The 15377-nt window shown below is 38.3% G+C and overlaps 1 protein-coding gene across 1 annotated transcript in view; it reads left to right on the forward strand.

Annotated features, from left to right (window-relative positions):
- Positions 1-336: 336 nt before the first annotated feature.
- il11ra (interleukin 11 receptor, alpha) overlaps positions 337-15377 on the forward strand; it is a 28395-nt gene continuing 13354 nt past the window's right edge. Inside the window, exons 1-2 of the mRNA XM_056736672.1 lie at positions 337-436; positions 15019-15115. Of these exons, the coding sequence (XP_056592650.1) occupies positions 15019-15115 (97 nt within the window). The 5' untranslated portion in view covers positions 337-436. The remainder of the gene's footprint in view (positions 437-15018; positions 15116-15377) is intronic.

Raw genomic sequence — 15377 nt, forward strand, 5'->3', positions numbered from 1 at the left:
ATATTGGTGAAAATGTACAGTAGCACTTCCATAACTTAAGCTATTCCAGGCAGTACATTTACATTACATTTACATTTATGCATTTGGCAGACGCTTTTATCCAAAGCGACTTTCATTGCCTTTTCTTATACATTTTACAGTGGTATTTGCAATCCCCTGGGATCTAACCCACAACCTTGCTCTTACCACTGAGCTACAGGACAGCTACAGCTAAAGTAGAGATAAATCATACTTAAAAACATAGTACGATCTAAAAGCATGGAGTCTGCCATTGGGAACACGCCCACGACAGGAAGTCCAGGCGTGTAGTGACGGAGCTCTTCTCCAATGGGATCAGCGCATCACTGGACAGACTTTACTGCGAAGTTAAAGCACAGGCGAAGCAATGGAGAGGAACCGCTTCAAAATGCTCGTTTAATGTTTGAAGAAAAGTAAGGTAAGCATTAACCAGAAAGACACGACGGGCTTAGCTTGGGGAAACTGTTGAAGGTGTTAGGAACGGTATGATATTAAAAGAGGAAAGTTTTTGTGACCGAAGGAAGGTCATGTTGTTTGTTGCGCCTGGATTATAATGAGGATAAACTGGATCGCACGTCTAAAACTGTATGCGTTAACTCTTTAAATGTTAAAGTTGCCCACTGATATGAAGTTAGTTCGTAACATGCAGTTTAGGGACTTGTTGATTATATTGGTTTCTTGGTTGAAATGCATTGTGGAGTTGACAAACATCACCGTTATTTGGCTCTATGTTGTTTCTACATGTTGTTCGGGATAATGTCTTATGTATGTGATTATGCCATACGCTTTCTTGTCAAAAACTGAGGGTGGTGGATGAGAAAAATTACAATATTGTCCATTGTCAATTCTTATGTTATTAGAAAGTGAGAAAACTTAATCAAAATTAATAGTAATCTAAAGTAATTTAGGTATTTTCTCTTATTCTTAGTATTGAAATGATTTAAAAGCTATATGCTATATGACAATAAAATGTTATCAAAGTGTTTTATTGTTTTGTTTTTCTATAGTGGCTTTTTTTTTTTTAAGTAGCCCTGATATTATTGTTTTTTTTAATTGGAAACATATGCAAGTAATCATCCCCATCAAGAATGTAAGTATTCAAGATTCAAGCATGGGGAGCAAATATGTGCGATCTGTCTGTGGTCGTTCTCTAGTCTGAACATACACCATATGTTTTGGAAATTGTATAATATTTATATGTTCTAATCTCATAATTATTAACTCTAGTATAGCAGGATGCACACAAGAACTTGGCATTATTTGGTTTCAGTTTTATCCGAGCAAACACTGTGCCTGGTTTAAATGAATGCATTGTTCTCGCATGTGTAGTGTACTTTCATAAGCATATTTCAACTTGTATCTGCATGTAAACTGTGCTTTAAACGCACTTGCTTTAGATTTCATTTTTAATTGTTTGTGACAGCATGTCTATAATTTGTGTCGAATCTTAACGTTGAATCCTTTTCTTGCTGGTTGAACAATTTGAACTTTCAGACTTAAAATTTGAAATAACTCTTGTGATGATGCAGATCACTTTTTAAGTTACCATAACAGACATAAACCTGTTATTGAGAACAGAATAGTTCTTTTGAACCCTAGGCTAAGAACGTCTGCGTCAGAGTTTGAAATGCACATTTGAGAAAAAACATGTTTTCGAGACAACTTTAAATTGAGGAAAGACATATATCTGCATAGCAAAATCACAGTATTGGAGTTTAACTTGGTTGGAATCCATGGCTCTTACCCCCACCCCCTCTCTGTATTTCAGAGTTGAATCTGGTTTTCTGACTTGCCAAGTTCTGTTCCTCATTCAGAGCGCTCATTTTGAGCTCATATTTCAGCATACGTTATGAGTGGCTGTAATCAATTTCAAATTAAAGTCGAGAGCTCTGTGCTCTGTCAGGGGAACAGGCCCTCATGAAGGGGACCCAGTCGACTATCTCACTGGCATGCCGGTGGTGTGTTGGGCTTCGAGCAGCTCCGAGGCCTTAAATGGGATTTTATACACTGAAAGCGATCTTTTTGACAGCCAGAGTTATGCTTGTAGAAGACAACATATTTTCATAAAGGACTAGTCTGTGGGTTCTCGCATTGAATAGTTGGTCTTAAGGAAGTCAGATCAGGATTTTAAATTTATGTTTAAAAGAAACGTTTTACAAAGTCACACAAAATTTTAGAAATGAAACATTTACAATGTGACATGCTGGAAAAGCAATATTCAGGTTCAGGTAGTGGATCATTGTTTTTAAATCAGCACAGACGGCCCTTACTAGCAACTTAGAAATACAACGAAGTTTGAAAATTCCTAAAACACTTTTAAGGGGTAAAAGTCACAATAGCTTTTATAATAACGGGCATATTGCTCAAGATTTGACAGTCTGACTGATTTTTTTTGCCAACACATTCTCTCTCCCGACTCGTCACTTATTGACACTCGGTCAACGCCCCTGGCCGTCACTTTTTAATGCACAGGGTACCCCTTTGGCATCGTTTTTCGAGGTGCATCGCACACAAATTTTACGCTCGTTATGAAATTGCATATTGGATATAATGTGCAATAATGGTCTTTCGGGGTTTGATTTAAGTTGAACGGCCAGGATAATTGCCTTTACATGACGCTATTCACACAGTTTAATTATCGCAATATACAAAACAAGATACCAGCAATCACAATGCAGTTCAAAAATACAGATATTCCAAGATGAACAACGCGAAACCATCGATTTGTACGAGGAACAGATTTATTAACATAAGAGATTATGTGGATGTTGCCAAGTAAGTAAGGTAGGACAGTCAAATAAAGAAAAAAAACTCAAATTGCATTCTGATCAAAGGTAATAGCGCTCATCTTGAGGTTTTGGCATCATTCATAAAACTGAAATGTCATTGAAGAAAAGTTTGGGAAACGTAGGGGTTTGTTTCCAAGTTGAAAGTGTCAAGTTCTGTTGACGCCCACAGATAGGAAATTAGGCAAAAATACTGTCAACATTTCCTGGTCTTTGAAGTCTGCTTTCTTGAAGAATGTGAGAAAGTGGATGTTTGTGCGAGGGGTATGAAATAATTTTTGTGTACATTCTCTGTTCACACGTTTCGACCCTGGTAAACTCCTGAGGCTACTCAGCCAATACTCAGATTTCTGAATACCTATTTCAAACCAAATTAACAGGAATTTATGAAATATGCTATTTACCAGTTTTTTGCTTTAGAATAATGTAAAATGCATTTTTCTTTTCTTCTTATGAAAAAATGCATTGGGATAACATATTCAAAATGTTGACACAATTAATACTTTTATTAATGCAACACAACTTCTGCATGAGGTAATGAAAGAGATTGCTTTACCACCCTTTGTCACAATTATCCCATGGCAAATAGAATGGAATTTTGTAATTATATTTTCTGCAAACCAAACCATCCTAATATTATGTCTATTAACTTCCACCTTTCTTTTCACACCTGTGTCTTGTTTTGTGCTTCTTATGAGACATAAAGTGGGAGTGAAATTAGTGAAATTGGGTATTGTATTCAGGATAACTGTCTAGATAATATCTAGAATGCCATTTATATTGCCCAGCCCTAGTTCTTGCTGCCATTTAGAGCTTATGGTTTCTATCTGATCACACTTCTCTCACTTCAACAACAATGATCTCAATGTACTTAACCTGCATAACACTGTGGTGATTCTTTCACAGTGTACTGTGTGTGACACTGTGATAATAAGTTTAGATTGTAATTTGAATTGGTTTCAACAGTCCTTGGCTTCAACTCATATAATGTGTTGAAGACCAGTTGGAATCGATACAGGAATGTGGCCTTAGGTAGTGAGGTAGACTTTAGATTAAGTGCATTTTAAAACAGATATAACACTTTTTGAAATTGCAATATACACCAAATAAGTTCAATTAATGACCACATTACAATACTAACTGTAAGGTAATTTTTCTTAAAGTAAAAAAAACTTTGCTGCAAGGGCATATACATCTATATGTTTCCAGAAGAGAACGACTTATGGGATTTTATCATATTTATTTTGAAAGGTTTGGAAATAAAGCAGCAAAAAATGTCCCTAAAATTGCATCTGGAGTCCTTCGGCTAATGGGACTGCTGTGTACTATTTTCAGATGTTACATTTAGTGATCTAATCACTGATAGGAATAAAATAACCAGAATATGCACACCTATTATTATCTTCCCCTGAGACTTGTTTGTAATAGTTGGCGATTAGATTTTAGGCTGTAGGAATTCTGTTGGCTTAGGCCTGTCACGGTAACTTGCTTTGATTCAGCAAAGCCTTTTATCTGTAAAGATTTCTCCCTGCCGCTCAGATTTTATAAGGCGCTTCAAACACTTGTATTCTGTCTGAGGAACTGCCACACTGTGTATACAATGCAAGAACACGGTTTGATAGACATGTGACTGCTATCGGTAAGGACATTCAAGCTAAGTTCTGTTTGCCAAAGGTTTGATTGTACTGGATGCTGTGTTTTTTTTCTTCTCTCTTTCGAGACAAGGACTCCATGAGCCAAGCATGTTGGAACAGTGGTAACAGAATATGTGCCGTTTCCCAGCAGGTGTGAGTCATAGTCACAAACTACTTTATCTTCTGTAGAGAGCTCCCCTCTGTTTGGGAAGTGTATACAAATACATATACCTGCAGGCTAAATCTGATACTCCGGCTGTCTTGCTGTTTGACGCTTTGCAAAGCTTTGGCTGCTGGATCATCTTGGGTTGTTTGTGTGACCTTTTCTCCCTTCAGCTCGATATCACATGGAGCAGGTCAGATGGTGAGTATCTCCTCCACGGGGAGCTGTGTCAACTTTCAACCAGCGTTGAGAACGTCATTCACATGATAAACAACACAGCCGAGCTTTCAACAAACTATTTAGACCACTTGTTCACTCCTCGGGTTTATACTCCCCATGACTCATTTGGCTATGATAGGATATATTGAGACTCCACGGCCAACGCCATACTCCTCACGACAGATACAGGGCTTAAGCAACATGCTCTTTTACATCTTTCTTCTGGTCTAAACTTTGCCAGGTGCATAAATGTTGGCTGACATAGATACACATTGGCCGGATAAAATGAGATGTTTCGGACTTTTGCACTTTTTGTGATGTGGTTGCGTATTGAAGTGAATTTTGGCCCGTACAGCCACTGTAATTACATGCAGCGGGACTGTGGCGCCGTTTTAAATGCCAAGCAGTTGAGGCTGGTGTTGACTGCTGTCATTGTCCGAGAGGCCCTGCCGCGGAGAGCTCCTGTAATTCTTTTAGTGCCTTTATGGCCTGCTTTCGTGGAAGCAGGTAGCGAATCGACGGAGCTAATGTCATTGGGTCAAGTTTCCATGTTTGGTTGTGACCGTGACTCACAACTGCAGTATATGGAAACCTCTTTACAATAGACCGGGGCTCCAGTTGGGTGCAAGTTCCATGTAGGGTTGTCACGGTACCATATACATATCTTACGATACTGTACCTTATGGAATATCACGATACCAAGTAGTATTGTGCTGCTGTGTCATGTTTGTTTTTTAAAGCGACAGAATAGACCAAAATTCCTTAATACACAGATCTAAATGAAACCTGTTATATTTGGCGAACTGTATTATACTGCACACTAAATTATTTGTAATATTAACTGTAGTAATTGGATACGTTTTTGCAAATACTGTAATGTACTATAATATTCACTGGAAGATTTAAATACACTGGTGTCTACGTCTAGTGATTTTATCCCTGTTTACTGTAGTAACTACCAAAGAACGTTTTTTAAACATTGGAACGAACTTATTCAATCAATGTGCGACAAATTGCATTTATACTAATGTTTATAAATTAAATTGTTAGGATTACTTTAAATGTGACTAAAACGGCCAGTAGGTGGCGTAATTCTTTTGTGTCAGTGAATCATTCGACCAACTCGTTCAAAACAGCTGATTCTTTCAAGAACGAAGATTGATGAATGACACACTGAATCATTATCTCGTCCGAGTCTTTAAAAAAACTGATTTATTTAGGAGAGAAACACAAAAAAAGGCAGATGAAAGTTTTCAAATGAACGTTAACGCCCATATGCAACATTAGTTACGGCACTATGATACTACAGTTTAAAAAACAGAGAAGCATCGCGGGAATTTTCAAGCTTTAGCATCGCAATGCTACTGTAGCACTGGTACACCTTGCAACCCTAGTTCCATGAAAGGCACTGTGCCCAAGAAAACTTTGTGCCATACCAAGTTGTAATCAAGTCTCCAGCCCATGTAGGGAACCACAGAGCAAGGAAGTCAATCATATGAGGACACGTTTGTCTTGTTGTTTAATCCTCTGTTAAGTGTTCATTGCACAGTCTACCTTCAAGCAGAACGGGCTGAGGCTGCAACTCTAGCTGGGAAACCAGCCAAAAGCTCAGTCAATAGCTGGCATATGGTAGCCATCTTGTTCTGGCCAGTGCCTAAGAAAATTCCAGCCGTCAGAGCCTATGATAGCACTCGTATAATGTACCAATCCATGCCCTTATCCCTGTTGCACGTCAGATTGATGTCTGATGTCATCCAGCCAGCTCTAAAACGCTCATAATTTGTCGTTTTTCAAAGTCTTTATCCGTCAAACAGCCCAAACGTTACATGAAAGGGAACTGAAGCCAGATGTTGTTTTTTCTTAGACTTACTAGATCATTAACTTGCTTCCTGTAGAAGGGCATCACAGAGCCATCGGTTGGGCAACTCCAACAAGCCTTGCTTTGGTTTGCTTGTTTATTTGTGTCATTACCCAGCCTAAATTTACTTCTCCACTAGAAATCACTGGAACCTTGCAAAAAGGTTGGTGATCTTGAGGATACTGCAGATGATGACGCACATAGATGATGCAATTTACATTTCAATGTTTATTAGATACTTTTATCCAAAGCCACCTACAAGAGTGAGGACACAACGAATCGAATTAACATAGGAGTTTTTTTTACTAAATAGAAGTGCAGTTGGCATGTGCCTGTCAAGTATTGAAGAAAAAAAATAAGTTTACCATTTTTTCCACCTTCAAATTCTTGATGTTTATTTAGACAGTACAACAGTCCAGACATGTTCTTCTTCTATTTGTAAAATAAATTCTGTGAGCAGATTGATGGTCTGATTGCAGATTTTCAAAGCAACGCCAACTTTTGTTCCAGAAGTCATTAAAGCCTTAGCCCTAGGCAAGCTGATAATGTGCACCACATAATTTTTGTGTTATTCCCATAGTAACGAAAATTCCAGTCTGTCTTTGGAAGACTCTGAATTGCTAGTTATTGCCCCACTTGATTTGTATTTTATTCCTATCTGGACTAAGTCCATATCTTCAATGAAAATCTTTCCAATTTTTCCTAGACTGAGCGATCTATTGTCTCCCAATAAATCTCCAAACCCTCTCTCCTCTTCTGGGATTAGACTTGTGTTTTTGGCCTGAGGACCTGTAAACTCTGCCAGTCAATTATTTGCAACCATACCTTTATCTAAATTGCTCTGGGTGGTCTTTGTTCAAGTTACGGAGAGAGAACACAGGCCACAGTCCCCTGCATATCCACATCCTGGACTGTTTAGCAAGCTCTGCCCATCCAAACAACAGGGAAGATTACTTACAGCTTTATTTTCCTCAAATCCCTTGAAAGTCTTACGTTGTGAAGATGTGCTGATCCACTGTCTTTCTTTTTTCAAAGACCTGTAGTGGCCCTGCACTGCAGGCAACTCTGGGAAAAGTGCATCTTATCTCAAACTTACAAGGGCATGAGTATGAAATAAATTTGTATTCTTTTCAAAAAGGGTGCTGTTACCTTGTGATAATAAATAGTAAGGAAGCGTTTTTTCATGTGTAAGAAAAGCATTTACAGTACTAATACTGTCAACTGGTAAATTGAGGTACTGCCATCTTACGTGTCAAACATTAAACACCTTCTGTTTTCAGGAGAAAAGCACATGAGATTAACACAAATGTCAGTTTTGTCCAGCATACCATGAACTCTGACACAATTTTATTGTTGTCTCGTGCTGCCCTTTTATGGGGGGAGATAATCTAGGAACGCTACTCATGCTATTGTATTATTCTGTCCGTGTGCAGAGGCCTCATGGCTCAACAGGATTTCTAACGTACATCTGTATGCATGTTAAATGCTGTAGCAGAAATCGACCGTTCAAATGTCTTAATTTCATCAGTCCAGTTGAGTCAAACTTTCCACAGATCATTTACTTGTTGAAACTGAAGGTTCAGTCGTAATCTGCCCACTCTTGTGTGGTTCCAAACTCACTTCACTGTGGAACACAAAAAATGCCATCAAATGTCACAGCAGTTTTTCTTAACCCAAGTCCATTTGCATGCTATAACCAAAACTACTATATGGTCAAACTTCACTGTGTTTCATTTTGGTCATGTCTTTTCATGCCTACGACACTGACTGAGACAGTTTTGTTGTAGCTTTTAAACAAACTCCCCATGATGCCCCTGCCTGTATGTGTCAAGTATAGGAAGTAACTGTCACTGAAGAATTTATCAAAACTCAGATAAATATGCATCTGTCAGGTGGTTCTTTTTTTTCCACTCGGGCGTGTTGATGAGCTGTGGAATGTGAATGTGCCAAAGAGGGCACGCTGTCTACTTTCAGGCTTCTTCTCTGCATTTTCCCCTATAAAACCACAGTACTCAGTGACTCATCATTGTGATCCATGCTTAGACTTGCCCTGAAAGTCTTTCTAATAATTAGTGCGGGAAAAAATGTCAAACTGCTCTAAAATGAGGGAATTGTTTCCTAAGGTCAAAGAAGCCCTCAGAAAGCAGATGCTATCATGCTACTGATTCTGTGAGCATACCAGAAAATCGGAGGCTTTGGAAAGCACTTTGCCAGCGTTGCTCTCTTTAGTGCAACACCTCACACAAAGGCGTCAGGATATCTTTTCTTGTAGACTTTATCAACAATGCCTATTTAATTTTCCATCCATAAACATTGATGACGTGCGATAAGTTTGCAAAGTAAGAGATACAATTGTTGCAGCACAGCTGACGCTTGAAAATGATTTTATATCAGAAAAGAGTTTTTATGAAAATCTTATCTCTTGTTATCACAGCGCTGTGGAGAGTTGGCCTCACCATTGGCAGGCGTAGCTACCCCACAGTGCATGCGCTGGAATTCAATGGAAAGAAACATAAAAAGTTGGCGAGACTTACACATTCCTTCGTGATTTCTTGGCCAGCTGTCCTACTTTGAGGCAGCTTGCGTCCCCCGAGGTCCGTTTACTCTCCATCCTCTCTCACTTACCCCTCCTCTGCTCTAATGTCTTTCTAGCAATGGAGAGACTTTTGGAAAAAATAGAGACTTTTGGAAACGCTTTAGACCCCTTTTAGTTTGTAAACTCTGTGGTTGCGTTTCTGTGTAAACGGACGAAAATCGAAACGTTAGAATACGCTGGCGGGGTTGCCCACATTTGCTTACTGCTTAGGTCGTCTGTAACATTGTGTTTGCTTCCCTGATTCTGGGATACTTTTTTAAAATATCAACCAATAATAAGAAATAAATGGAAATTAAAGCTTACTGATAACTTGACAGGTGTTTAACGAAATATGATAAATATATCTTTCTATCTTTTTCTTTTGCTGCACAATAGTGTATTCAACATGCGTAGTAAAATACAAATGTAACATTATATTCATGCTTGATATTTAAATGGTCATTTTACTGACACGTCACTAAATACTATAAATAATTACCTGTCAGAACAACAACTAATACATTTTTTTCCTGATAGCAAACAGAGGGATAGCTAATAAAGTTGTAAAGACATTTGGAATCCGCACTCCGTGGCCAATACGATATTGTTGAGTTGCATCTTCAACTTGAAATCAAAATAACTTGCTATTAGCGGATTACTGTATTTTATTTGTTAAATTACGAGATGCAAACTTTAACATAGCTAGCCGACCAAGATAGCTCGTCCACTGTCTGGAATGCAAATGGAAATAATTTGGCATTTTAAATCGGCAACTTGATTTTATGTATTATTCAGATTCAGAAACATGTAAAAATGAGAAGTGGTGTGATTATATCTTGTATTTCACCTTGGGTCGGAATCGGCAACGCTCCGCCTTCCGCAATTATTCTCCATGTGAGGCTGTTGTGCGTGCGAACGAGGCCACAGCCTAAACGCATGCAGTGTTATTTTAACCAATCAAAGAAAAAACGAAGGGACATTCTTCTTCATGGTGATTTGAAGTGCTTGCGATAACACTACCGTAGAATTTTCTACCGTGGTGTACCATATTAACGAACACCGGCAAAAGCCTACATATGAGCCATTACGCTTCCTGAAGTTGACAGCGATGCGATGCGTACACTGATCGACACGGTGACATTACAGCACCGCAATAGAGAATCGAGAACTGTATGCTTGTAAACAGCTCACTCAGTACTAAGATATCATCCGTCGATCGGTCTGCGTGGCACCGGATGAAATTACATACGCCAAATAAGATGGTTTAGCTCATCTATCCACACAAAGATGTCCTTGCTTTTCTTCGCCATCATGTTCATCTTGTACTGGCCGGTCTATTACTATCAACTAACTGTCATCAACAACCAACTTGTATGTATGCCCATACAACTGTTTACATTATGTGCGCATGCCCAGGGTAACTGAATGGTCATGTTGAATTGAATGTGACATGCTCTTTCTGTAGTGTAGACATAGACTTTTTTCTGAATTGGCATCTTTTTAAATCTAAACAATGACAGGTTTTGGGAAATGCTATTTTGCAATTATACTAACAAGTCAGCTGCGGTATAGTAAATTGAATGCACTGTCTCTCCCTGCCACTCACTCTCTGCACAGAACAGATGCAGAGAAGACCATACTAAACATGCATTCCATTTATCTTGCAGTTTAGTCCCACAGGGCTGAATGTATTTGGTTTTCTCTCTTTCTGTACAGCTCCTGTGTGCTCCTCTATGTTTGCGCGTGAGATGTGCACTCTGTAAAAGGTCCGGGTGCTGCACCGCTCTTTCAGTAGACTTCTGCCTTATTTGTTCCAAAGACGTCACTTTATTATATTAAGTAACATTTAAGAAAGCTAGCAAATTGAATCGGTATTCATTGTGTATCAATTTTTTCCTCCCGTCCCTAATCGTTTTAGTTTTAAAACACTGTTTTTGCACGGAAACGAGGTAATGTAAACAGCACATAAGGCAGGGTTTCTCAACCTTTTTCAATCCAAGCCCTCCCACTGTGTTCAATAATATTAAAGTCCCCCCCGCCTTCTCACAAAAACTTAATATTTCTACCCATTAACAATTTTAAGAGCTTGATATTAACTGGAAAAGGGTTCATTCAATATAAAAAATTACAAATGATAAGAAATAAATTATTTTTTAGCTATTTTGTGTGTATTTCAATGCTAAATGATTACGGGGGCCCCCTTGTGGGTCACGGTCCCCCATTGAGAACGACTGCTATAAAGTATTACAATAAATAAAATTTGACAATGTTCATGTGGTCGCCTGTGTTTTATATGTGAATAATAAATACAAAATATTCTTGCGCTGGTAGAGTGCAGTGATTTTCCTTTACTGAAAGTATAAAGACTTTAGTTTTTTTACAGTTCAATTGCTGAGGTTGATTTCTGGCAGATGAGTACTTCACATGCACATAGCGAGTCTATGATGAGTCAGTATTTTGGAAGGTTCACCACGTGTGTGTCTGTTCCACAACCTGATAGTTGCCATTAATCTTGAGTTCTGCTCGTGCATCTCGCTTGTAAATTTTCATTTTTACTCATGCTTGAATGTGCAAGCTCAACATCTGGTTGGCATATGTGCTACAGCGTGTGTGTTTTGGCGTTGAATATTCAAATATGAAATCTTGTGGTCGGAAAAGTCCTCCCAAAGCCATCGAATTATCATAAATGGTAATATAAGGAACATTTGCATCCTTCGTGCAATAAGTTGTCTTGCGATACCATATAAGCACAAATGTTAAATAAATTTGATTCTTTTTTAGAAGGGACATAGAACATGTATTATAGATATAGTAGTATTGACATGTAGTATGTAGGCACAATTTATATTATTGTTTTTATGACATAACCTGTATTATGAATACATTTAATACATAGTGCAAATGTGAAACATTAGTGATTTTTGTTAGTAGCAAACCTAATTTTAATTATGTTAATAAAGCACCAGCTGTATGCTCCTAATAGTGTGCTTTATGGCAGCAATACCTTTTATTCATTTGGTGCAATTTTCCGGTAGTAACTTTCATACGTTTTTTATTTAAAGGCTTTTAGAGATAATGTAGATCTGTCAGTCTGCTCATGTTGTTGGAGGCAATATGGAGTGTTATGGGGATGGAAGGGCTGTTTTTTTTCACATGGATTAACAGCTCTGCGTTTATCTGCGCCAGATGCTCCATTGTTCTGGTGTATTAGAGCCATGCTTCCATCCCATACAGCCAACAGACAAAATAATATATATGGCTATATGGTCCTGATATGTAATTTACTGGCTTGCGGTCAACACCTAGCTCTGTTTTTTTAGCGCTGTGGGTTTGGTAGGTTAAGGGCTTGTGTGAAGATGCATTTTTGTGGTTAGGAGCATTCCTTTGGGTGGGGGTTGATGAAGTTTTACACCGCCTGGCTCAATTGCATAGAACCACAGGTGCATCCACTTTCTAAACATTCCAAAAGACAAACATTTTTGTGCGAAGATTGGCTTGTGCTGTCACAAAATCTACAATAGAGAACTGACTGAAGTCACACATAAATCCATTGTGTATGTTTAAACATGACATGCTTCATGATTTTGAGTAGATGCAGAAAGCCATTTTGAGTTTTATAGGTAAACCTAAAACCCCAAACAGACTAGGGCTGCTGCGGCGAAGTTTTCCCGTGCTGTGATTTTGTGCGGCTCATTTAGCGTGGTGTGCGATATTACTGCATTAATCCTGAATCTCGGTGCCAAATAAATAGGCCTAAATGATGTTGTTGGTCTTTATTGTGTTGCATATATTGGTGTTATACTAACAAAGACGGCTGTTTTAAAACAAAGTAAAAACGTATTATTATGTTTTGTTGGTAAATGCAGAACAACACAGACTAATAAAAACATAATGTACTGTAGGCTACACGCCTCTTTTTTTTATTAAAGAAAAGACTCAAGACCAACCAGTTAATAATAAATAGAAGATAAATAGAAATTGTAAAACGAGAAAATATATAAAAGCTAAATGTTAGTTTTGTTACGTGCATATTCACAAAGCCTCAAGACTTTTCACGTATTTGTGTATCTATGTATAATTTGTAACGCTTTGTATAACATGTGCACACCAAACACGTTCAAGACACATTAGAAATACTATTTTATATATATTTTTGTTCACACGGCCAAGACAGGATTTGTGAAACTTCAGAGCAAAACCCATATTCACAGTTTTTCAGGTGCCCTCTTGACCTTACTGAGTTTTTTTTAGTGTTCTTTTTGGCAGTCTATCTGTTTTAGACGGTGTCTCAATCCACCCCTGAAACAATCTACTGTAGGCCACTGAAGTCCAAAAAACATTTATTGTAATCTTCATAATTACGACCATAAGTGCCTCTCATGACATAGTGATAAAGCTGACTTTTAAGTGGGTGAAACTCGCAGATGATAACACGCAGAAAGTCTTTATGAGACACGTGAGGGGCTGCACCTCACTGCTGAATTTGACAGTCACTTGAGAGCGGAGAACATGGAGGACATCCAAAATAATGACATCAAATAACAGCTGCTCACCTTTAGCTGTGAGCTGCACACTTCACAAGGTTTATTACATATAGTGGCCTGAAAAATTACATTATACGAATTTTAAGGAACTGTAGATATTCTGCTTGTCACAACCTTGCGATAGCATTAACATCTCTCATCCATCTGCAATCTGCGGTTTTGAGAAGTCAAAATGTTCAGACTGTCTGATGTGTTGAAGCATGTTTCCAATGTCTAAAAAAAGGCTGATAATAATACAATTAAACCACATGGAAATTAAAATGAAGTATTTGCTTCTTTCTGACTTTTTTCCAGAAAAACTGATTAACTGCAAAGAACTGATAAATTAATAGTTATATGTACCGTGTTTCCCCTTACTGTTTTACACCGATTTTTCTTGTGTTTCTCTTGATAACCATCATCTGACCACTGGTCCTATACATGTACACAAGATGCTGTGTGTTTTTCTCCACACAGTATAATTGAAATGAATAAAAGTGTTAAAAAAAAGGTTAAAGTGAAACTTCACCCAGACCGACACTTCTCAAAGCATCATTGTAATGGAAGTCATCAACACTTTTATAATTAACAAACTAAACTAACTCTAGCTTATTAGTTGAATCTGATGCGATTTCACTTTCATGTGTATACGTAACATTGCATACACAAGTTGATAAAAGAAACGTTCCAGAGTCAGGCAGATATTTCCTGCACCTAACTACGCCTGAAGCTACAGAAGACTTTGAAACGTCTTGAAACGACATCCGACAGACAGGTCCCAGACGCTCACATGACAGACGTCTACTGTCAGTTATTTGTTTAAAATGTTTACAGCGTGTTGATACCAGGCTCCTCCGGGTCATTTTTCAGATAGCACACCATGTTCATTTGATGTCAGTGCACGTAGCCCAGAGTGCCTTCAATCGTCAACTAATGAGGATGTATCAGAAAACAGATTTCCCATAATCCTGTGGTGCAGTCCACAGTGATTCATGGAAACAACATTATGAACTGTTGTTCGGTTTAAATGGAAGTGTCCGACTATAGCACACTTATGTCACGGTGTCTTATTTGTCTTTATGGAAATTCGAGTGGTTTATGGTTCTGTTGCCTGACAGCCTGATTGGTTGCTAGGCAAGTGGGAATTTCAGATACCGGCCACATCACATACCCTCTAAGACTTGAAATGGAACATCCATTCAAGCAGCTCTAACAGCCTTTATTGATGTTTTTCTCTTACAGATGCCCAGTTTATTGTCATGTCCTGGTGGTCTAATAGTCATTGGTGTCATCTATCTCTTCTCTGTCAACATCAAATCGGAGATATGGACCAATGAAGGTACGATTTTTTTTTTTGCCAAATCTATTTTCAGACCAGCATATGGGACTACTTCAAAATGTCTGTTGCGTGTTTTGATTGAGACAAAGCATGGTAAAATGAACCAGTTTTGATTTATGATTTTATGATTTACAGGCCAGAATTTCGGTTAATCCACACCGGGAACGCATGCACGGTTTCGTAGAACATTAAACATTTCTGTTTAAAACTCAAGTCGAGCGCGGTCTCTACGGCCTTGCATATAGATTGCACAATTATTCCA

This window comes from Triplophysa dalaica, chromosome 22 (genome assembly GCF_015846415.1).
Source record: "Triplophysa dalaica isolate WHDGS20190420 chromosome 22, ASM1584641v1, whole genome shotgun sequence".
Lineage (NCBI taxonomy): Eukaryota > Metazoa > Chordata > Actinopteri > Cypriniformes > Nemacheilidae > Triplophysa > Triplophysa dalaica.